Here is a 25,514-nt window from a genome sequence, read left to right on the forward strand (position 1 = left end):
CCTTCAAAGCAATGTTTGTAAACAAAACTCTTTAAAAATACTACACTTCCGTCAACAGTAAGCCTCTGTGACCTTGGGTGAGTTTGTACGGCCATACCATCTTTTCCGGGTGAGGGCCACGAACGTCCTTCAAAGCAATGTTTGTAAACAAAACTCTTTAAAAATACTACACTTCCGTCAACAGTAAGCCTCTGTGACCTTGGGTGAGTCTGTACGGCCATACCCTCTGTGACCTTGGGCGAGCGTCTGTGGCCACCCCTTTCTGGGGGGTGATCGTGTGTGGCCAAAATAGTACTACTCATATGAATTCTAAATGATATGCCAAATGATTTATAGACCTAAGATTACTTTTATAGGTATCATTCTGTAAAACTAAGTCACCCATGATAATTTATTAAGCCATGTAGGTTTTCTGTGGCTAAGAAAAATAGGCTAAAGTTTCAAAGTGTAAATGGCCATTACAACACCTTAAAATGACAAAGATAAACAGATGATCTATTAAAGTTCTTATATTAGTTCAGTCTACACGTCAACCTATGTTAAATCCAAATTTGGTCATTGATGACATCATGAGTGATTACAGATTTCACTGATGCACTCGTCTTATTTTCTGGTAACCAAACTTTTGACCCCTCTGTCCCCTTCCTCCGTCACCCTCCTTTTGGTGGTGACAAAGAGGATTATAATTCTGATCTCCCTCTTAAGCTGAGAAAGACATGGTGGTAGCTGCTTCCCTTTGAGAGGCAGCTATTCCCCACTCTTCGACTCTTAGTGAGCCTCAAACCTAAGTTGACGATAACATTTAGGGAATAGCCAATAGTATGCTTTGGCCTTCCTTAGGCTTGAACGGTGTCCACTTAGTATAAATTCCTTCAAGCACTGGGTACTTCCAGGCTTTTATCTTTCTCACCTGCCAAATAGACAGAGGAAGTACCTAAGTTGGACTCCTCATCCTTGTCTTTAGTCTCAGTGGCTCAGACTATGGAAACACTGATGACAACTTCAACGAATGTGAGGGAGTAACCTCGAAGTCGTCCTCCAAGTAGAGCAATTTAATTTACATCACATTCCACTTTGAAGTTGCCAATTCCTGCACAACCTGCAGAGGTGAAAAGACAGATGCACTGCAAAGGGCCTTCTTTGATGGCAAATTGAAAAAAGGGCCATTGCATCATCAGATTCCTCAGAGCACCAACCTATTCGCACACACTCATCACAATCACCTATACTATACGCGTGCTCCCATCTCACTCACCAAATCACGCATGGTTATCGAGCTTGCCTTTACTTGCAGGCTAATCACTCTCACCCTAATTGGAGCACTCATTGCTCTCTCCCGTTCATGCTTCTGGTCTACTATTCACCAATCATGGAACTAGCAGCAGCTCTAGAGGATGCTTTACAACATCACTGGAATGCTTACGCTTTTCTGCCGTTTTGCCGTATTTGAAGGGTAATCAACAGGTAACTTATTAACCCAGATTTTGGGCTACCCTTGGGCTCTAAATTGGTCACAATCATAATAGTGCACAGATTTGCTGATGCTCCTGACTGAATTTCCAAGGGAACTCCCCTTGTGACTCAATCTGCTCTAGGTGAAGGTCAAAGTGGCTTCCCAGTGTGCTAGCAAGGGTTGATTGACTGATTTGAGGTTTTCTGGCATTCTGACATGTGCTAGCTAGGGGCCGGGCCTTTCCAGTCACCCACCTGTACAGTAGCAACAGAGTTCCAGTCAAAGAAAAGTCTTAATTCCAGTTTTGCTGGTCAATTGATATCTCCTAAGCTGCCTCATGCAGTATGGGATCTGGATTAGTCCTTATCTATCTTCCTTCATCAGGAATGTAGAACACTGCACCACCAGTGCAGCTACGTTCTGAATATCGGCGTTTACTAAGGGTGAAGTCAAACACTCTTCCTCTGTGGTGTTCATGTATTCCATCAAAAGCAGTGAGGTTTGACGCTGCAAACAAAAGCAGCAATAAATATACAAAAAAATAATGTAAATATTCATGTAAAACAATATATATACTGTAAATATCATGTAAATACAAAATAATGTAAATGATGTAAAATACAATACAGTAATTCCACAGGTAAGGTTCACTTAACATAGAAAATAAACTTACATTTTCCAGACGCCGATTCTAATGCTAAAATTCTCAGATAACCACTGGTACAAGTTGCTGTACCACCAGATGCATTCAGCCTCCTAGCTAACAGCAACACTGGTCACTTAATACTATGATGAGTACACTGGGCAGCTCAGCACACCACAAATACTGCAGAACCACAGCATGCAGAAATTCCATGTGCTTTCCAGAGCCTGCCCACGCTGAACTGAACAAAGGCGCCAAGGCGGGCATAAATAGCGGCCTTTTGGGCAGATGCCAACAATAACAATACAATATTTTTCAGTACCAACTCAATACTTCTTTTTCATATAAAAAAGTAAACAAAATATGTATACAGTTTTCCATTCAATAGAAATATTCAATTCAAAATAGTGCACATAAGTATGTAATTAAATACAAAACAAACATCAGGCAATCCCGACGCTCGCTTATCTCCTCATCCTTATCATCAACAAAGAAAACGTGTAGCGCCAACATAACTAAAAACGTAAAACGCCGTGGCATATCCTACACCGCCCCCTATTTTGTAGTATACAAAATACACTGCAAATATGCCACATACACAGCACGCCATATGAGCAGCGCACGGCGTTCACTCTTTTTCCAATGGCACTCCACTGTCATCACACTCCGTTTCAAGGAGAAGGCACATTTTCTGCACTGGACGTAAGTACAACCCACACTCGGTCTTAATCTTGGCTTGTCTAACTCGGTTGTCAGAGTCTCGAGTCACTTCCAAGACTCGCCCCAAAGGCCACGAGCCTCTGGGGAGACGTTCGTCGGTAGTTAGCACGATGTCGCCAACTTGGATGTCTCGCCGTTGGACGGTCCACTTCTGTCTTTCTTGAAGCAATGGAAGGTACTCCCTCAGCCATCGCTTCCAGAATTGGTCGGCAAGATATTGCGCTTGACGCCAGCGGCGCCTAACATACAAGTCCTTCTGGTCAGTCTTCGTTACTGGGAGCACTGCACTCTTCAGAGTCAACAGCATACTAGGCGTCAATGGCAGTGGACAGTCTGGGTCGTCGTTTACCTTGGTTAGGGGTCTTCCATTCACCAAAGACTCTGCTTCGCAGAACAGTGTCGATAGTGTGTCGTCAGTGGTGACCTGCTGCAGGCAGGTTGCACTGAGAGCTCTTCTCACTGAGCGTATGAGGCGTTCCCAGACTCCTCCGAAGTGTGACGCATATGGCGGGTTGAAACGCCACTCGATGCCCTTAGCTGCTAGGGTTTGGGCAATTTCCTCTTCCTTGAAGTCTTGAAGAGCTTCCTTCAGCTCTCGGTCAGCTGCGACGAGGTTGGTACCGTTGTCTGACCACATTCTCTTGACAGCTCCTCGCCTGGCCGTAAATCTTCTCACTGCATTCACAAAGGAGTCTTGATCCATCGAGCTGAGAACCTCCAGATGAATCGCTCGCACTGTCAGGCAGGTAAAAATGGCTCCCCAGCGCTTCACTGTAGAGCGCCCTTGCTTCACAAAGAAGGGACCGAAGCAGTCTGCCCCTGTATTGGTGAAGGGAGGATCCCCCGGACAGATCCGGTCAGAGGGCAAGTCGGCCATCACTTGATTCACTGGCCGACAACTGAGTCTTCTACAGATGACACAGTCACGTATCACTGATCTAACTACTGAATTTCCATGAACGATCCAGTAGTTTTTTCTTAGTTCAGCCATAAGATGGTTCTGCCCACAATGGCTGTTTGTTTCATGGGTCCATCGCACCATCTTCCTCACAACTGGCGACTTGGATGGAAGAATGATGGGGTGCTTGCAGCTATCACTGATGGTGGCTTCACAGAGTCTTCCACCAACCTTCAGCAAGCCTTCTTGTAGAAATGGTCGCAACTTGCAAATCTTGCTGGATTTCTTCACCTTGGAATCCTTCTTGGAGAGTGATTTGATCTCACTCCCATACTCTTGAGCTTGAATCTTCTTCCATATTATGGTTGTTGCACAATTCATCTCGTTTGCAGATAACACTTCTGATCCACTCTTGGTTCCTAATCGCCTCAGTCGAGCGATGATTCGCACTATCTTGGTCCATGAAGAGAACTTGGCAGCAATCTTCTCCACTAGGATTGGTTCCGGCACCACCATGCTGAAGATGGGTGCAGACTGCTTAACTTCTGGATCTCCATCTAGTTCTGCTCGCTTAACATCGTCAGGAAGAGCTGGCCAACTGTCCTGCTCTTGACACAGGAACTCTGGTCCTGTCAGCCACAGCGACGACTCCAGCAAGCTGTCCACATCAAGGCCCCGAGAGGCCAGGTCTGCAGGGTTCGCAGAGGTGTTCACATACCTCCAAGCGGTGACGTCACTGAGGTCGCGGATGAGGTTCACACGGTTGTTTACAAACGTGTGGTATCTTGCAGACAGGTTATGGATGTACTTCAGGACAGACGTGCTGTCGGTCCAGAACACTGAGTCACACAACTCCAAATCGAGTTCTGACCTGATCTTGCAATCAAGTTGAGCTGCCACAGCAGCAGCAGTCAATTCCATTCGTGGAATACTCGGTCTCTTGAGGGGAGCTACACGAGCTCGACCCATAACCAGTGTACTGTTCACTTGGTTATTCTTGCTTACCGTGCGCAGATACGTGGCCACACCATATCCTGCCTGGCTTGCGTCCGCAAAATGGTGAAGTTGGTACGATGATACCTCCCCAAAGTCTGGAGGCACCAGGCTTCTTCTGATCTTGAAGTCTCCTAGACACTGAAGCTGGGAAGTCCATCTGCTCCAGCGATTTGCTTCGTCGTTGTTCATTTCTTCATCCCAAGGTAAGTTGCGACGACACAGTTCTTGTAGTAACATCTTCCCTTTCAGGGTGAAAGGTGCGACAAAACCAAGTGGATCATACAAGGAAGCCACTACAGAGAGAACTCCTCTTCGTGTCCTAGGCTTCTCCTTCAGGTTGATCTTGAAGGTGAACTCATCACTGCTCATGTCCCAGTGGATACCCAAAGCGCGCTCCGTAGGCAGCTCGTCCTTACTGAGGTCCAATGTAGCCACTGATTTATCTCTCTCCCCTTCAGGCACGGCAGCGAGAATGCACTTGTTGCTAGATGTCCACTGGTTCAGCCGGAATCCTCCATCAGCACAGAGTCCAATGAGGTCTTTTGTCAATTGGATACAGTCTTCCTCGCTGTCCATTGACTTCAACAAGTTGTCAACGTAGAAGTTGCGTCGTACGGCATGGCAAGCGTCTTCACCATACTTGTCACCATAGTCCAGTGCTGCCTGTCTGAGGCAGAAGTTGACTACACTTGGGGACGATCGCGCTCCAAACACATGTGAAGTCATCCTGAACTCTTGAATAGCTTGATTGGTGTCTCCACCTGGCCACCACAGGAAGCGTAAAGAGTCCCTCTCGTCTTCTGGCACCTTGACTTGATGGAACATTTCTTGTATGTCCGCAGTAACAGCATGTTGTCCTTCCCTGAAGCGCAGCAGCACTCCAGCAAGACTACTTGTGAGATCTGGTCCCTGCATGAGGTGGTCATTGAGTGAGGTCCCAGCATGCTTAGCCTTAAGGTCGAAGACAACCCTAAGCTTGTCCTTGGTAGGGTGTTTGACCCCATGGTGCGCCATGTAGTTCACACGGCCATCACTGCGATTCAGCTTGTCGACTGGGACAAGCTCAGCGTACCCTTTCAAAAGGTACTTCTCTACTTGTTCGACGTATTTAGTCTTGTACGTTTCATTTGCCTCAAATTTCTTCTTTAAGGAGTGAGCCCTACGTTCTGCCATGGCACGGTTATTAGGTAGAGGCTCAGTGTCACTAAAGGGTAAGCAAGCAACATACTTGCCATCTGTCTGGACAACAGTTTCGTCCAGCAAAGACAGGAATCTCTTGTCTTCAAAAGAATCTTCTATCTTTGAGAGTGTCTCTTTCTCCCAAAAGTCTTGGTTGAAGTTGCGTTGCAGAAGTTCTGTTGTATCATCCACAGTGCACACATGGAACAGAAGGGCAGGACCTGAAGGCGATCTAGGTCCTGTTGGGCCGAAAACAACCCACCCTAGCTTGGTCAGGTATGCAGATGGCTCGTCCTTAAGCCCATGTCGCTGGTCTAGAATCACTCTGTTCAATGTCGTGTCTAGCCCAATGATCAGCTCTACTTGACGATGATCTTCAGGTAGACTCTCTACTTCCAGGTCACTCAGATGTGGCCACTTGGTCAGCCATTCTTGACGCATGGCATGGTCCATAGACACATTGATCTTGTCAGCCACGAACACGTCGGTCACATGCTCTCCTTCATCAGTATTAATATTACCAATGTGTAGGGACAGAACTTCCTTACAAGTGAAAGTCCCTGCTTCAGTTGCCATGATCTGGTTACATGGTCTTCCTTTGAGACCCATTCGGTCTATCAGGCTTCTTGCTGCCAATGTTGGGGCAGCTCCACTGTCGATGAATCCATAGGTTGCATGGATGCCATTTACGAGAACAGGTAAGATCTTCAGCATTGTTCTTCCCTTAGGTAACTGGCTTGCACACACTGAGAACATAGGTTGCACATTTGGGGCTGCAGCACTCTTGCCAGCTGTAGCAGTCGCGCCACCTTCTGTAGCACCAACTGCCTTCTCACCGCCCCCGATAGCACTTTTGCCTCCCACATGGGCCGCACCTGTATTGCTTGCAGTCTTAGGTGGACTATGCAGCATGGTATGGTGCTTGTGAGATCCACACCTTTCACAGATGGATGCATCTTCACATTTTGCATATGAATGTTCACCATTAAGACACCTGAAGCAGTATCTTGCCTTCTTTATCACCTCCCAGCGATCTGGAAGCTTCAACCTCTCAAATTTGAAGCACTCTTTAAGTTCATGGTCCTCCTTAGTGCAGAAGGGACACCATTTCCCTCTAGCTGGTGAAGCCGTGTGGTGCACAGGTAAGGTCTTAGGCCTGACAGGCTTGGATGGCTTCTCAGTAGGCTTCGGGATACGACGGTCGCACTCATAATAAGAGAGATGCTTGGCAATACATGCCTGTTTCTCAATGTACTCTATTAGAGCTGGAAGCTTGAACTTATGTTCCTCGCATTTCGCTACCCATCTCACTCTCAGTTGGTATGGGAGCTTTTCAACAATCTTCTTCATTGTTTCTTGAAGCTCTATTCGATGGTAGTTATTACCAAGTGCTGCCTTAACTGTCTTCAAACATGCAGCATAATTTTCCAGGCCATCAATATCACCTGCATTAATCTCCTTCCAATCAAATAGCTTCTTGACATAAGCATCTGACAGGTCATTGTCATTCTTGTATTTACGACACAATATCTCCCATGCACAATCATACCCAATGTCAGTGGGTAGATGGAAACAGTTCTCAATCAGGTTCTTGGGAGTACCATCTAAACAGTTGTATAGGTGAGTTAGCCTTCGTGCAGGGTCGTCGGTATTACACTCCACAATCCAGGTGAAAGAATTCTTAAACATGGAGAATTTGGTTAAGTCTCCGCTGAAACGCTCCAGCTTCATCTGTGGCAGCTGCATTCGTCGTGTTAGTTCTTGCTGACTAGCTAGTGTACAATCAAGAGCCTTTACTATTTCAGAAGTTTGCAGATCTGCTTGTGACACATCTCGAGTTAAGGGAACACGTCTTGGCACAAAAGGCGTCGCATCTGGGGCCAATGGAGTTGAATGATGTTCAAGACCCTTCAGGTCATACGTCACACTGTGGACGTTCGTAGGATTCACATCTGCTTCATGAACCCTGCTGATTCTCCCACTCTCATAGTGAGAATTTACATCACTTCTCCACTGCTCAATCCCTTTGACATCCAACTGAACTGATGAGTCCCTCTTCTCCCGTTGTGAAGCATTACTAGCACCGGAACCAGCATATGAAGTTCCAGCTTCAGACAGTATTTCATACTCCACCTGTAGTTTATCACAGTCTAACTTCAGGCCGTTAATCTCTTCTTGGCTCTTGCGTTTAGCTGCAATTGCTTTGGCTTGCATTTCAATTTCAAGTGTTTTGGCTTGCATTTCGGCTTCAGCTGCAAGTGCTTTGGCTTGCATTTCCAAAGCCAATTCCTCTTCTTCTAGCTGTTTTGCTTCCTCCGCTTGCTTAAGCTTTGCTTGCGCCTCAAGCAAGCGCACACGCAGTGCCGACTGGCTGGTCTTTGCTGAAGTTCTTGAAATGGACGACATGGTGACAGATGATAGAGGCCACAACAGACGATCCTTGCAGACACAAGGCTGACGAAGTCCACTTGTCCCACGCTGGCGTTACTTGACCCAGGCTGGAGTATTCGTCAAACTGTAGAACACTGCACCACCAGTGCAGCTACGTTCTGAATATCGGCGTTTACTAAGGGTGAAGTCAAACACTCTTCCTCTGTGGTGTTCATGTATTCCATCAAAAGCAGTGAGGTTTGACGCTGCAAACAAAAGCAGCAATAAATATACAAAAAAATAATGTAAATATTCATGTAAAACAATATATATACTGTAAATATCATGTAAATACAAAATAATGTAAATGATGTAAAATACAATACAGTAATTCCACAGGTAAGGTTCACTTAACATAGAAAATAAACTTACATTTTCCAGACGCCGATTCTAATGCTAAAATTCTCAGATAACCACTGGTACAAGTTGCTGTACCACCAGATGCATTCAGCCTCCTAGCTAACAGCAACACTGGTCACTTAATACTATGATGAGTACACTGGGCAGCTCAGCACACCACAAATACTGCAGAACCACAGCATGCAGAAATTCCATGTGCTTTCCAGAGCCTGCCCACGCTGAACTGAACAAAGGCGCCAAGGCGGGCATAAATAGCGGCCTTTTGGGCAGATGCCAACAATAACAATACAATATTTTTCAGTACCAACTCAATACTTCTTTTTCATATAAAAAAGTAAACAAAATATGTATACAGTTTTCCATTCAATAGAAATATTCAATTCAAAATAGTGCACATAAGTATGTAATTAAATACAAAACAAACATCAGGCAATCCCGACGCTCGCTTATCTCCTCATCCTTATCATCAACAAAGAAAACGTGTAGCGCCAACATAACTAAAAACGTAAAACGCCGTGGCATATCCTACACCGCCCCCTATTTTGTAGTATACAAAATACACTGCAAATATGCCACATACACAGCACGCCATATGAGCAGCGCACGGCGTTCACTCTTTTTCCAATGGCACTCCACTGTCATCACACTCCGTTTCAAGGAGAAGGCACATTTTCTGCACTGGACGTAAGTACAACCCACACTCGGTCTTAATCTTGGCTTGTCTAACTCGGTTGTCAGAGTCTCGAGTCACTTCCAAGACTCGCCCCAAAGGCCACGAGCCTCTGGGGAGACGTTCGTCGGTAGTTAGCACGATGTCGCCAACTTGGATGTCTCGCCGTTGGACGGTCCACTTCTGTCTTTCTTGAAGCAATGGAAGGTACTCCCTCAGCCATCGCTTCCAGAATTGGTCGGCAAGATATTGCGCTTGACGCCAGCGGCGCCTAACATACAAGTCCTTCTGGTCAGTCTTCGTTACTGGGAGCACTGCACTCTTCAGAGTCAACAGCATACTAGGCGTCAATGGCAGTGGACAGTCTGGGTCGTCGTTTACCTTGGTTAGGGGTCTTCCATTCACCAAAGACTCTGCTTCGCAGAACAGTGTCGATAGTGTGTCGTCAGTGGTGACCTGCTGCAGGCAGGTTGCACTGAGAGCTCTTCTCACTGAGCGTATGAGGCGTTCCCAGACTCCTCCGAAGTGTGACGCATATGGCGGGTTGAAACGCCACTCGATGCCCTTAGCTGCTAGGGTTTGGGCAATTTCCTCTTCCTTGAAGTCTTGAAGAGCTTCCTTCAGCTCTCGGTCAGCTGCGACGAGGTTGGTACCGTTGTCTGACCACATTCTCTTGACAGCTCCTCGCCTGGCCGTAAATCTTCTCACTGCATTCACAAAGGAGTCTTGATCCATCGAGCTGAGAACCTCCAGATGAATCGCTCGCACTGTCAGGCAGGTAAAAATGGCTCCCCAGCGCTTCACTGTAGAGCGCCCTTGCTTCACAAAGAAGGGACCGAAGCAGTCTGCCCCTGTATTGGTGAAGGGAGGATCCCCCGGACAGATCCGGTCAGAGGGCAAGTCGGCCATCACTTGATTCACTGGCCGACAACTGAGTCTTCTACAGATGACACAGTCACGTATCACTGATCTAACTACTGAATTTCCATGAACGATCCAGTAGTTTTTTCTTAGTTCAGCCATAAGATGGTTCTGCCCACAATGGCTGTTTGTTTCATGGGTCCATCGCACCATCTTCCTCACAACTGGCGACTTGGATGGAAGAATGATGGGGTGCTTGCAGCTATCACTGATGGTGGCTTCACAGAGTCTTCCACCAACCTTCAGCAAGCCTTCTTGTAGAAATGGTCGCAACTTGCAAATCTTGCTGGATTTCTTCACCTTGGAATCCTTCTTGGAGAGTGATTTGATCTCACTCCCATACTCTTGAGCTTGAATCTTCTTCCATATTATGGTTGTTGCACAATTCATCTCGTTTGCAGATAACACTTCTGATCCACTCTTGGTTCCTAATCGCCTCAGTCGAGCGATGATTCGCACTATCTTGGTCCATGAAGAGAACTTGGCAGCAATCTTCTCCACTAGGATTGGTTCCGGCACCACCATGCTGAAGATGGGTGCAGACTGCTTAACTTCTGGATCTCCATCTAGTTCTGCTCGCTTAACATCGTCAGGAAGAGCTGGCCAACTGTCCTGCTCTTGACACAGGAACTCTGGTCCTGTCAGCCACAGCGACGACTCCAGCAAGCTGTCCACATCAAGGCCCCGAGAGGCCAGGTCTGCAGGGTTCGCAGAGGTGTTCACATACCTCCAAGCGGTGACGTCACTGAGGTCGCGGATGAGGTTCACACGGTTGTTTACAAACGTGTGGTATCTTGCAGACAGGTTATGGATGTACTTCAGGACAGACGTGCTGTCGGTCCAGAACACTGAGTCACACAACTCCAAATCGAGTTCTGACCTGATCTTGCAATCAAGTTGAGCTGCCACAGCAGCAGCAGTCAATTCCATTCGTGGAATACTCGGTCTCTTGAGGGGAGCTACACGAGCTCGACCCATAACCAGTGTACTGTTCACTTGGTTATTCTTGCTTACCGTGCGCAGATACGTGGCCACACCATATCCTGCCTGGCTTGCGTCCGCAAAATGGTGAAGTTGGTACGATGATACCTCCCCAAAGTCTGGAGGCACCAGGCTTCTTCTGATCTTGAAGTCTCCTAGACACTGAAGCTGGGAAGTCCATCTGCTCCAGCGATTTGCTTCGTCGTTGTTCATTTCTTCATCCCAAGGTAAGTTGCGACGACACAGTTCTTGTAGTAACATCTTCCCTTTCAGGGTGAAAGGTGCGACAAAACCAAGTGGATCATACAAGGAAGCCACTACAGAGAGAACTCCTCTTCGTGTCCTAGGCTTCTCCTTCAGGTTGATCTTGAAGGTGAACTCATCACTGCTCATGTCCCAGTGGATACCCAAAGCGCGCTCCGTAGGCAGCTCGTCCTTACTGAGGTCCAATGTAGCCACTGATTTATCTCTCTCCCCTTCAGGCACGGCAGCGAGAATGCACTTGTTGCTAGATGTCCACTGGTTCAGCCGGAATCCTCCATCAGCACAGAGTCCAATGAGGTCTTTTGTCAATTGGATACAGTCTTCCTCGCTGTCCATTGACTTCAACAAGTTGTCAACGTAGAAGTTGCGTCGTACGGCATGGCAAGCGTCTTCACCATACTTGTCACCATAGTCCAGTGCTGCCTGTCTGAGGCAGAAGTTGACTACACTTGGGGACGATCGCGCTCCAAACACATGTGAAGTCATCCTGAACTCTTGAATAGCTTGATTGGTGTCTCCACCTGGCCACCACAGGAAGCGTAAAGAGTCCCTCTCGTCTTCTGGCACCTTGACTTGATGGAACATTTCTTGTATGTCCGCAGTAACAGCATGTTGTCCTTCCCTGAAGCGCAGCAGCACTCCAGCAAGACTACTTGTGAGATCTGGTCCCTGCATGAGGTGGTCATTGAGTGAGGTCCCAGCATGCTTAGCCTTAAGGTCGAAGACAACCCTAAGCTTGTCCTTGGTAGGGTGTTTGACCCCATGGTGCGCCATGTAGTTCACACGGCCATCACTGCGATTCAGCTTGTCGACTGGGACAAGCTCAGCGTACCCTTTCAAAAGGTACTTCTCTACTTGTTCGACGTATTTAGTCTTGTACGTTTCATTTGCCTCAAATTTCTTCTTTAAGGAGTGAGCCCTACGTTCTGCCATGGCACGGTTATTAGGTAGAGGCTCAGTGTCACTAAAGGGTAAGCAAGCAACATACTTGCCATCTGTCTGGACAACAGTTTCGTCCAGCAAAGACAGGAATCTCTTGTCTTCAAAAGAATCTTCTATCTTTGAGAGTGTCTCTTTCTCCCAAAAGTCTTGGTTGAAGTTGCGTTGCAGAAGTTCTGTTGTATCATCCACAGTGCACACATGGAACAGAAGGGCAGGACCTGAAGGCGATCTAGGTCCTGTTGGGCCGAAAACAACCCACCCTAGCTTGGTCAGGTATGCAGATGGCTCGTCCTTAAGCCCATGTCGCTGGTCTAGAATCACTCTGTTCAATGTCGTGTCTAGCCCAATGATCAGCTCTACTTGACGATGATCTTCAGGTAGACTCTCTACTTCCAGGTCACTCAGATGTGGCCACTTGGTCAGCCATTCTTGACGCATGGCATGGTCCATAGACACATTGATCTTGTCAGCCACGAACACGTCGGTCACATGCTCTCCTTCATCAGTATTAATATTACCAATGTGTAGGGACAGAACTTCCTTACAAGTGAAAGTCCCTGCTTCAGTTGCCATGATCTGGTTACATGGTCTTCCTTTGAGACCCATTCGGTCTATCAGGCTTCTTGCTGCCAATGTTGGGGCAGCTCCACTGTCGATGAATCCATAGGTTGCATGGATGCCATTTACGAGAACAGGTAAGATCTTCAGCATTGTTCTTCCCTTAGGTAACTGGCTTGCACACACTGAGAACATAGGTTGCACATTTGGGGCTGCAGCACTCTTGCCAGCTGTAGCAGTCGCGCCACCTTCTGTAGCACCAACTGCCTTCTCACCGCCCCCGATAGCACTTTTGCCTCCCACATGGGCCGCACCTGTATTGCTTGCAGTCTTAGGTGGACTATGCAGCATGGTATGGTGCTTGTGAGATCCACACCTTTCACAGATGGATGCATCTTCACATTTTGCATATGAATGTTCACCATTAAGACACCTGAAGCAGTATCTTGCCTTCTTTATCACCTCCCAGCGATCTGGAAGCTTCAACCTCTCAAATTTGAAGCACTCTTTAAGTTCATGGTCCTCCTTAGTGCAGAAGGGACACCATTTCCCTCTAGCTGGTGAAGCCGTGTGGTGCACAGGTAAGGTCTTAGGCCTGACAGGCTTGGATGGCTTCTCAGTAGGCTTCGGGATACGACGGTCGCACTCATAATAAGAGAGATGCTTGGCAATACATGCCTGTTTCTCAATGTACTCTATTAGAGCTGGAAGCTTGAACTTATGTTCCTCGCATTTCGCTACCCATCTCACTCTCAGTTGGTATGGGAGCTTTTCAACAATCTTCTTCATTGTTTCTTGAAGCTCTATTCGATGGTAGTTATTACCAAGTGCTGCCTTAACTGTCTTCAAACATGCAGCATAATTTTCCAGGCCATCAATATCACCTGCATTAATCTCCTTCCAATCAAATAGCTTCTTGACATAAGCATCTGACAGGTCATTGTCATTCTTGTATTTACGACACAATATCTCCCATGCACAATCATACCCAATGTCAGTGGGTAGATGGAAACAGTTCTCAATCAGGTTCTTGGGAGTACCATCTAAACAGTTGTATAGGTGAGTTAGCCTTCGTGCAGGGTCGTCGGTATTACACTCCACAATCCAGGTGAAAGAATTCTTAAACATGGAGAATTTGGTTAAGTCTCCGCTGAAACGCTCCAGCTTCATCTGTGGCAGCTGCATTCGTCGTGTTAGTTCTTGCTGACTAGCTAGTGTACAATCAAGAGCCTTTACTATTTCAGAAGTTTGCAGATCTGCTTGTGACACATCTCGAGTTAAGGGAACACGTCTTGGCACAAAAGGCGTCGCATCTGGGGCCAATGGAGTTGAATGATGTTCAAGACCCTTCAGGTCATACGTCACACTGTGGACGTTCGTAGGATTCACATCTGCTTCATGAACCCTGCTGATTCTCCCACTCTCATAGTGAGAATTTACATCACTTCTCCACTGCTCAATCCCTTTGACATCCAACTGAACTGATGAGTCCCTCTTCTCCCGTTGTGAAGCATTACTAGCACCGGAACCAGCATATGAAGTTCCAGCTTCAGACAGTATTTCATACTCCACCTGTAGTTTATCACAGTCTAACTTCAGGCCGTTAATCTCTTCTTGGCTCTTGCGTTTAGCTGCAATTGCTTTGGCTTGCATTTCAATTTCAAGTGTTTTGGCTTGCATTTCGGCTTCAGCTGCAAGTGCTTTGGCTTGCATTTCCAAAGCCAATTCCTCTTCTTCTAGCTGTTTTGCTTCCTCCGCTTGCTTAAGCTTTGCTTGCGCCTCAAGCAAGCGCACACGCAGTGCCGACTGGCTGGTCTTTGCTGAAGTTCTTGAAATGGACGACATGGTGACAGATGATAGAGGCCACAACAGACGATCCTTGCAGACACAAGGCTGACGAAGTCCACTTGTCCCACGCTGGCGTTACTTGACCCAGGCTGGAGTATTCGTCAAACTGTAGAACACTGCACCACCAGTGCAGCTACGTTCTGAATATCGGCGTTTACTAAGGGTGAAGTCAAACACTCTTCCTCTGTGGTGTTCATGTATTCCATCAAAAGCAGTGAGGTTTGACGCTGCAAACAAAAGCAGCAATAAATATACAAAAAAATAATGTAAATATTCATGTAAAACAATATATATACTGTAAATATCATGTAAATACAAAATAATGTAAATGATGTAAAATACAATACAGTAATTCCACAGGTAAGGTTCACTTAACATAGAAAATAAACTTACATTTTCCAGACGCCGATTCTAATGCTAAAATTCTCAGATAACCACTGGTACAAGTTGCTGTACCACCAGATGCATTCAGCCTCCTAGCTAACAGCAACACTGGTCACTTAATACTATGATGAGTACACTGGGCAGCTCAGCACACCACAAATACTGCAGAACCACAGCATGCAGAAATTCCATGTGCTTTCCAGAGCCTGCCCACGCTGAACTGAACAAAGGCGCCAAGGCGGGCATAAATAGCGGCCTTTTGGGCAGATGCCAACAATAACAATACAATATTTTTCAGTACCAACTCAATACTTCTTTTTCATATAAAAAAGTAAACAAAATATGTATACAGTTTTCCATTCAATAGAAATATTCAATTCAAAATAGTGCACATAAGTATGTAATTAAATACAAAACAAACATCAGGCAATCCCGACGCTCGCTTATCTCCTCATCCTTATCATCAACAAAGAAAACGTGTAGCGCCAACATAACTAAAAACGTAAAACGCCGTGGCATATCCTACAAGGAAAGTTCCTTTATCTTGAATTGAAGGATACCACTTAGCCCTCAAACCAACTTTTCAACCAGGTCTTATGTTTGGACTATGCAGAAATCAAGCAGACTCATGAGTAGTTCCTCGGGAACTAATACTGCCGTAAACATCTTGTGAGTTCACAGGCCTCTATAGCGGTCTAGCTCAAACCCACAGGACGAAGGGTAGCTGAGGCTTCAATCCTTAAGACTATCCTTGGCTATCCTAGTCCTGATAAAGAAAGTAGGAAACAAAATAACTTTGCCTGTGTCACAAGTCATTCTGAAAGCTTGAGGATCTCCATAAACTAAATTCAATGTCACAAGTCATTCTGAAAGCTTGAGGATCTCCATAAACTAAATTCGAGAATTTATGTTTAGAGACTAAAACTCAGCCATTCTTGACTTCAAGTCCTTTTTTCATCTCTTGCCTCTTAAGAAGTGACTAACAAGGAGCAGGATTACTTGCCTTCCTTTTTTGAGAGGAGACTACAATTCATTCTACAATAATAGAAGGAGTAAGAGAAAAGATCCTAGAACTCAGTTTCTTTCTGGTTTTATGGGAGAATCAAACATACTTTTCTTGCTGGTGAGGACACAAAAGGATGATTCCTAATTTATTCACATGGTCACACCACATAGATCTATCTGGGGAGAAACTGTCATGGGTGCAATTCTTGAATACGAGAGAGGTTTGTAACGGCAATATCTTTTTTACCTATTACCTACAGTTGCAGACTCTACAAGAAACTATGGAATTGGAGCAAGACTCAAACACCAGTCCAGCAGGGACGCTTCCAATAGGCCACCACAACCCCTGGAAATAGAACCTTGGCCCTGTGGTAGTTGCTCAAAAGATCTTGTAGCAAATCCAGCTCCTTCACTCATAGGGGGTACAGGAGTCGCTCCATTATTTATAGGATAAGACGATACATATAGGTGAGCCACATAATCGAGCAAGTTTTCTTTGTAATGAGTTTGCTTTGAAGTATCTCCTGCATCCTCCCAGAAGAGAGGCAAATAATGCACTCCTGTTCTCATGATAACTATAGATTTAGACAACATATCATTGATAGATATAGTTCTCCTTTGACTGTCTACTATTACCTGGTAGTGACATAACCTAATACAGTATGTGCCTCATATTTATATGCAGGTCATTAAGAGGTTGAAAAGAGTACCACTTTTTGCTCCTATACAGGACCTGTAGGTTTTGAGATTACCCAGGTAATTAAATCAGCCAGTTGGCAATGGGGCCTGTCTCATAAGGATAAGTCTCCTATTAAGTAACAAGGATTTATATTCATGAAGGAACAAATCACAAATTTTAAAGTGAATTATATATGTCCTTCAAGTTACACTTCTAACTTCAACCACCTGACAAGTTCTTATTTTAAGGTGCACCTGGCAGTAACTACCACTTCATTAAAGTTTAAGCAGCTGTATTCAGCATCATTGAAACCATATTCTTATAAGAGGCTGAAGGTTTATAGAGTTAGGAAAAATACAAATTACTATGAAAATTTGTGTTATTGACTTTTAAGGTATTTTTGAATAAATAAAAATACTTGAGATTGTAGATAGTGGATTGGCCCACTATCGACCAAAGATTTGAGGTAATTGGTTGAATTGAGGGTTTAGGACTTGCGATGGAAGTTGGTCGACAGGCTTGAGATTTAAGTCGGTGGATGAATTTGAGACTTTAGTCATTGGATTAATTTGAGAATTTTGTCATTGGATTAATTTGAGACTATAGTTAGCCTAAAGTCTGGCCTAGAGGTTTTAGGAGTATTTCTGACCTCAAAACTTTTAATCAGTATATTAACAGATTTTTGTATTTATGGGTTAACTTTGGATTTATTAGTCAGTAGATTGACTTGGAGTTTTTAGCCTGTGGATTGATTCGCAATGTTAGTCGGGAGTGACTTGAGATTCTAATCATGTGGCTTGAATTACGATTCAACTTACTGTTTTGATTTAAGGGTTGTCATTGGTTAGAATTAGAGAGATTTGGGCATTGCTTTGACGACAAATTTAGTCAACAGATTACCCTTAGATTTTACTTGATGGAATTTGTTTTATTTTGATTAATGGGGTATGTTCAAGATTTAGATAATTAATATGTGAATTACCTGTGACGGTAGTATTATGATTGTCAATAAATTTAGATAGAATTGCTATTTAAGTTAGCCAAGATCTGGCTTGTCAGTTAGTGAATTAGGGTTGGTTATTAAACTCGGATTTGAATCAATGAACTACAATTTTATTTTCAGAATTACGATAAATTTTACTTGCTGAATAGATTTGGTTTTTAAAAGGCTTAAGACAAGACCGGCAAACCAGTAAATTACATCAGGATTGAATATTCAATGTATTTAGTCAATATTGAGGTCAAGGGAGGTAACTCACTATGTAAATAAGCAGAGGGCTGACATGTCAATACAATTGGCTAGTCTATGAAGTTAATTATAATTATTTAATACTGTCAGATGATTTTTGTGTTCAGTGAATAAATTACTGTACAATATTGCTCTAGTTAAAAGATTAATTTATGATGTGTATTTATTTGATCGACAAGAGATTGGCTAGTCAATAAATTAAAGTACGGTTGGGTTTAGCCAAGATTTAGACCGTCAGTGAATCAAATATCAATTTTAGTAAAACAAAATATTACTTTATGAATAAAGTTGTGATGTCAGTTAGAGAGCACTTCAGATTTGTAAGAAAAAAAAAAACTCTGTGATAGGGTAGACTCCTCAACCTCCTATGTGTACATATTTTAGAGAGAGAAATCTGTAATTTCTTGCATAAAGTTTTTCTTAGACCACACATTTTTTCACGTGAATTTTTAATCCTTGTCTGGAGAAAAATATGGTTTAATTTTTATGTTAACTATAATAGCTATTTAGTTATTTTAGGTAATTCATTATTTCAGTTAAATTGCATATTCGGGCAACCTTCATTAAATGCTTCATTTGTTCCGTAACTGGAATACAAACCACTTTATTTAATAGGGGTATTACTTTTGGCGTAGCTGAAATGACAACCCATTAATTTTTTAACGAGGGTTAACTACCCATACCGCTAGTTAGCGGGGGTAGGGGAGGGTAGCTTGCCCCCCCCCCCCCCACCCACCCCCCTCACACACCTATGATTGAGCTCACTTTGCTTTCGGCTCGGATAGTGAATGGACGTTGCCGCTATCATTAATGACTTTTGCATTTTCTTTTTCTCTTAGTGTGTGTTTGTGAAGTGGACATCTGCAACCATGCACGTTTATGTTGGCGGTGGAGACTGATCCTTACACCCTTTGTAATTTATGCATTGGTCAACGGTGTGATAGCGTGAATAAGTGTAATGAGTGTAGGGAGTCGTCTTCCTCCCAGTGGGAGAGGTTTGCGCGACGGCGGAAGAAGCCCAAGCGGGATATTTCTCCTTCGAAGGTTCCTTTGAAGGAAGAAAAACCCAAGGCCGCCTCTTCCCTCTCCCGACCCTCTTCCGAAGCTCCTACTCGTTCGGTCTCTTACGAGAGATCGTCGAGTAGTAGCGTAGACCAAGTTAATGTCGGCCAACCCTGGTTCTCGATAGATGATGTTGCTTCCCCTAGCAAAGCAGCCCCACCTCTCCCCTTGGGTGAGGCCTTGTCAATAGCCCCCTTTTTACAGATTCGGTCTTCCTTGGGGCTTATGGGTCCACCCTCCAAGGAAGCTCTGCTAGAGTTCATCAGCATAGGTGCTTCTGTTAAGCAGTCATCGTCGCCGTCAGAGGTAGATCCTCTGACCCTCGTTGACGTTATTGTGTCGGAGGTGTCTCATGCGATATCATCCAACTCCTCTGCCCCTCCAGACTCTCCAGCGGTTGCTGCCGACTTAGTTTCCCCCGTTCCTGAACATCCTTCGAGGAGGAAACTAAGTTCGTCTGTCTCTCCTGCAAGTGTTTCTCTCCCTCGGAGGAGTTCACTTATAGAGGCTCCTCTGAGGACTGCTGCGGCGCACGGTCAGCTTGCTGATCCAACGGCCCCCAGAGGGCGCATTCGTCGGAAAGCACACCTTCCTCTTCGCCTTAGAGATCTCCCTTCATTAGCGGTGAAGAGGCACCTCTTTGGTTCATCGTCGTCGCAGCTATCCCCTGCAGAGGAGCCTCCGCTGCAGTCATCTGACCTTCATCCATCGATCATCACTGCTCCTCCAACTAGTCCTGTGACTTAGGTCCTGGACCTCTCTGCTGATTGTTCGTGATCCCCTTTGGTAGATGCTCGCCCTTACAAAGGGCACGTGGACCATCTACCCTCCAGACCTGCCGACCTGCCATCACCGTTCCTGTCACCGGTAAAGCCTATTGTAGCTCTAGCAAAGTGCCCAGCTGCGCGCCATCGCCCTGCAGCTCGCCAACCTACAGGACTTCAGCGCTCACCAGCAGCTCGTCAGCACTCTACTGCGCTTCAGCGCGCCCCTTCACCTGCTCGCCCTCATAGAAGGCAGCAAGATCATGCGCCTGCGCGCCAACGTTCTCCTGCACGTAATCGCTCTCTTTCAACACTGAGAAAAACTTTTGAGACTTTGCCAGGATCTGGGGATCATGGTAAATCTCGAGAAGTCTTCTCTGCTTCCTACGCAGAGACTGGTATAGTTAGGCATGATCATAGACACCAATCTCCACAAAGCCTTCCCATCAGACAACAGGATAACAAGGCTGAGAAAGGTCGCAAGACCCTTTCTCAGACGAGAAGAACTTCCAGCCCAAACGTGGTTACGTCTCCTCGGTCACCTTTCATCACTGGCACGTCTAGTTCCCAATGGTCGCCTTAGGATGAGATCCCTCCAGTGGCAACTCAAGTCCCGGTGGAATCAGACTCGCAATTCCCCGGACATCCGGATCCCCATAAGATCAGCGGAACTGACAGACCTCCAGTGGTGGGTGACAGATGAGAACCTACGAAAGGGAGTGAACCTTCTCGTCCTCCCCCTGGATTTGATTCTGTTCTCGATGCTTCAAAAAAAAAGGGTTGGGCCCCCACGTGCTGCACCACATGACCTCAGGCCTCTGGTCAGAGTCAGAAGAGTACCTCCACATAAATCTCCTAGAGATGAAGGCCGTCTTCTGGCACTTCAGCAGGTCCAACAGTTCCTGGCGGGCCACTCAGTGGTGGTGATGAACGACAACACAGTAGTGGCTTGCATCAACAAGCAAGGAAGTACTTTTATGCAGCAGCTATCCCATCTAGCAGTAGAGATACTGAAATGGGCCGAAATCCACTCGATACCACTATCGACCTGCTTCATTCTTGGCAAAAGGAATGTGCTCACCGACAACCTGAGTAGAGCATCTCAGATAGTGAGTACCGAGTAGTCTTTGGATCATCTAGTAGCCAACAAAGTCCTGACTTTGTGGGGTTCCTCGACTGTGGACCTCTTCGCAACGGCCCTGAACTTCAGGCTCCTGCTGTATTGTTCCCCAGTCCCAGACCCCAACGCTCTCTGGCAAGATGCTTTCCAACAACAGTGGGACAACATCGACGTTTTCGCTTTTCCCTCGTTCTGTCTGATGAGGAGGGTACTCAACAAGATCAGAACATTGATCAATCTTTCAATGAGCCTCATAGCTCCACTATGGCATCATGCAGAATGGTTTCCGGACCTTCTGCAGCTCCTTACGGAGCTGCCAAGAGAACTCCCTCCACGACACAATCTACTCAAACAACCACACGCCAACATATTCCACAAAGCCATAGCTTCACTACGACTTCACGACTTCACAACAAGTTGTGTCTAGGTTATCTGGATATCTGCGTAAGTCATCAGCAGTCTACCAGGCAAAGTGGAAAGTCTTCTGTGGTTGGTGTCATGGAAGGGATATCTCCACTCGATGCCACTATTCCAGTAATGGCGGAGTTCCTCGTGTATTTGCGTGAAGAAATGCGCCTATCAGTCTCGGCAGTAAAAGGCTATCGCTCAGCCTTAAGCCTGGCCTTCAGACTGAAAGGAATGGACATTTCTTCATCACTAGAACTTTCCTTACTCATACGGAGTTATGAACTCACCTGCCCCCAGTCAGAAGTGAGACCTCCCCCATGGAATGTGGTTTGAGTTCTCAGGTCTCTCAGGAGACCTCCCTATGAACCATTACGCCAGGCAACCGATCGCCACCTGACTTGGAAGACAGTGTTCCTGCTAGCTTTGGCTTCGGCCAAGTGAGTCAGTGAACTTCATGGTCTCTCATACGACATCGCCCATTCAAGTGGATGGGGAGAGGTAACGTTCAGCTTCGTCCCTGAGTTTATTGCTAAGCTTCAGAACCCGGGAGTAGTGGATCCACGATTCGACTCCTTCCGGATTTCTAGTCTCCGTACTGTAACAGATGACCCAGACCATCTCTTACTATGACCAGTGAGGAGTTTGAGGCTGTATCTTAAGAGAACAGCCACACCCGTCCTCGTGTGCCTGCATTATTCGTCAGCACAGAAAGGACCAAGAGGAGGGTCACCAAGAACACCATCTCAGCATGGATTTGCAAGGTCATAGACCATGCACTGAATCCAGACCCTCCTCCTTCACGTCGCCCCAGAGCTCATGATGTCGGGCGTAGCTTCGTCCCTGGCATTCAAGAGAAACTTCTCAGTGACGCAGGTTCTTCAAGCTGTGGTGTGGAATCGTCAGACCACATTCACATCCCACTACCTGCAAGACGTGACCCACAGGAGATTCGATATGTTCTCCATCGGTCCTGTGGTGGCTGCACAACAGCTGGTTTAAAACCTCAAGCTCCTTATTGGACAAGTAGCAGAAGGTTTTGGGCATTGTTACCCGGTTTTAGTCTGTGTGAATGAAAAGGTTTGACTGGCCCTTATTCTTTTCTTCATTCTCCCCTCTCTTGGGGAAAAAAGCATCTTGGGTTCTCTGCAGAGCTGACCTCAAACCACTGCAGGTAAACCATGCTCCCTTGTGTACCTAGTATTAAGACTAACACTGTTGCATCCCCATAACCTGACGAGGTGGTATTGGGAAAGTCCTAGTTACACAGTTTTTGCCTCCTAAAGAACTCGGAATAACTTTACCTGGACAGTCACACTTCTACATACCTCAACACACAGCTTGCGTAGGCCGCGGACCTTGCGTAGCAAGGTTTTAGCGAGGTGCAGTGACTCCTTATTTTTTGAGTACTGATACACTGAGATAAGGAGCCCCCGGGTAAAGTCAAAAGCCAGATTGGATGGGACGTCCACCCTTCCTAATGGGTGAGTCACCCCTATTAAATAGCGTGGTTTGTATTCCAGTTACGGAACAAATGGCAAATTCGTGGATAATTTGTATTTTTCTAAACCTTAGCTATTTAAGCAAACTTACCTGCCAGCCCTTTCCTGCTTGAAGTCCTACCTCCAAGCAAAGTGAGCTCAATCACAGGTGTGTGAAAGGGGGGGGGGGGGTGTAGCAAGCTATCCTCCCCTACCCCCACTAACTAGAGGTATGGGTAGTTAACCCTCGTTAAAAAATTAATGGGTCGTCATTTCAGCTACGCCTTAAGTAATACCCTTATCAAATAGCTTAGGATTGTATAGTTAGGAAAAATACAAATTATCTACAAATTTGTCATATTACTGATGGGTTTATATAAAAAATCCTCCTAATATCAATACAGAAATCTATGAAATTTATACTGTCCACTCATTAAGAGGAATGCGGTGCAATACTAAGTCTTGATTATATGGCCCATATTTTATTACCTCTTAGAGTTGTAGGATAGATGGCTTGAGCTAACCCATTAATTGTCATTAAATTATAACATACATATATAAAGGAGAACTATTTACTAGAGGTTGTCAATTGTGAGTCATGCCAATATTGCTAAAGTTTCGGTGATGTAAGCACACTTTAATAGTAAAAAAAGATAATTAATTTCTTAGTTGTAAAATAAGATTAGTAAATAGATTAGACAATGATAAGTCAGTCAAATGACAAAGGTAAAATAACCCAGCAAATTGTGAGTAAAGTCTAATACATGTTTAATGGATAAGGTTGAATATATTTAAGGTAAAATTGGAAAAAGACCTATATTGTTTTGTGTTTAGTAATGTTAAAGACCTAATTCCAGTGACAGAGAGAGAGAGAGAGAGAGAGAGAGAGAGAGAGAGAGAGAGAGAGAGAGAGAGAGAGAGAGAGAGAGAGAGAGAGAGAGAGAGAGAGAGAGAGAGAGAATATTTTCCATAGTTCAATGCAAGAAAAGTATGATGGTAATTCAAGGGAGAAAAAGCTGGTTTATCGATTGAAGGTTAACCAGATTCCATTTAGAAGAATTAATCATTTTAATAGGATAGCTGGAGTTGGTTTATAGAAAATCCATAAAATACATAATAAAAAATCATCTGTTTTTTCATTTCATTCGCATAAAAAATCTTGTTTTTTTCATTTCATTTATGCGAATTATATACTTGGAAAGTAGAGGAAGTTAATGGTCTTTCATTTTCTGTTTTTAAGATAGTGAAAATACCAAATTAATTACCTCTGCCAACGAACTTAGGAGAAGACTGTTTTGCCCTTGTTTGTGTGTGTGTATTTGTGAACAGAATCGTAGCCACAGTTTTAAGCGTAGAGTAATGAAACTTACAGGGATTAACTGTAACGTAAAAAGCTGGAAATGATAACATTTTGGAAGGGTCTAATAAGGTTTCGTGGCGGAGGTCTGCGCTCTTGAGTCCCCTCTAGTTATTTACTGTATTAGTCTTATATACTAAGTAATATTTTGTAATTAACTGTTACCCTGTCAATAATTCTAATTTTTTGCTCAGAATTTATACTTGAGTGTGTGCATTTGACCAAGTATTCTCTGTGGTTCAAGGTATGATATTTTCTTCAGGTAATTATGGTTTCAATGGGTATCTTTTGAGTAGAATTGAAGGATTGAGGAAAGTTAATTTCAGTCGGTTGATTAAGAGGTCAGTTTGTTGATAAGTGTAGGAAGTATTTCAGTGTTAGGATTAAAGGTGTATTTTCTACTAAACAAAATGTATCTTTGGTTGTGATATTTGCTCTTTTTACAATTGCCATGAAAATTTACATTTGTCACTATTTCCTATATTTTATATTTGATATATTAAAATAGTATAAATTCATAGTTTATCATTTAAAATACTTTAATAGTGATATAGTCATGATAGTGAAGTAATGAATACAGAATATTTGAATGAGACATATATCTGTACAATTAACGAATTTTGTTTTTCAGATGTGAAGCCAAGCTGCAAGTATCACAAAGTATCATGAGAAGTTCTTAATGAGGTCAAAAAGAAAATAGGAAGCAAATACCCAGGGATTTACAACAGAAAAGAGATCAAAGTTTCCGAGGAAGATAAATAATGGATTAATTTTATGAATTTCTCATCTCAAATGGTGTACAGTCACAACTTTCTGGAGTGTTGAAATATCCTTATGAGAGATGTTATTTTTCCATATGTCTTGAAATGCTCAGTTGACTAGAGTTATTGAGATTTTTGAAGACCTGTTTTACGATGTCAGTCCATTTACATCCCATAGACAATGAATCTCAAGAGACACTGACTCACCTTGGGAGCCAGGCTCCGGTTCCACTTTACTGAGTAAGTAGAGAAACGGTCAGAGTATTGTTATTTCACTATTGGCCAGGGCACAAATGCAAGACCTCCCACCTATGCTAAACCTCTGATGTCTCTCTACAATATCAGACTAGAGTCAAGCTCAACAGGGTTTTCTTTCCCCACTGT

The 25,514-nt window shown here is 44.6% G+C and overlaps 2 protein-coding genes and 1 long non-coding RNA gene across 3 annotated transcripts in view; 1 reads left to right on the forward strand and 2 right to left on the reverse strand.

The window, feature by feature from the left end:
* Window positions 1-25,257, forward strand: part of LOC137641580 (uncharacterized) — a 64,024-nt gene extending 38,767 nt beyond the window's left edge. Inside the window, exon 3 of the long non-coding RNA XR_011044548.1 lies at window positions 25,001-25,257. This is a non-coding gene — a long non-coding RNA (uncharacterized lncRNA). The remainder of the gene's footprint in view (window positions 1-25,000) is intronic.
* Window positions 1,925-8,818, reverse strand: LOC137647220 (uncharacterized). Its single transcript, XM_068380585.1, has 2 exons — window positions 8,692-8,818; window positions 1,925-8,525 (listed from the first exon to the last, which is right to left on the reverse strand). Exon 2 carries the CDS (start codon window positions 8,293-8,295, stop codon window positions 2,725-2,727), a length of 5,571 nt encoding a protein of 1,856 aa, XP_068236686.1. The 5' UTR covers window positions 8,296-8,525; window positions 8,692-8,818; the 3' UTR covers window positions 1,925-2,724.
* On the reverse strand, window positions 9,290-15,768 carry LOC137647217 (uncharacterized). Its single transcript, XM_068380571.1, has 2 exons — window positions 15,257-15,768; window positions 9,290-15,090 (listed from the first exon to the last, which is right to left on the reverse strand). The coding sequence occupies exon 2, from the start codon at window positions 14,858-14,860 to the stop codon at window positions 9,290-9,292; it is 5,571 nt and encodes a 1,856-aa protein (XP_068236672.1). The 5' UTR covers window positions 14,861-15,090; window positions 15,257-15,768.
* Window positions 25,258-25,514: the final 257 nt, after the last annotated feature.

The sequence above is a fragment of the Palaemon carinicauda genome, chromosome 1, assembly GCF_036898095.1.
Source record: "Palaemon carinicauda isolate YSFRI2023 chromosome 1, ASM3689809v2, whole genome shotgun sequence".
Lineage (NCBI taxonomy): Eukaryota > Metazoa > Arthropoda > Malacostraca > Decapoda > Palaemonidae > Palaemon > Palaemon carinicauda.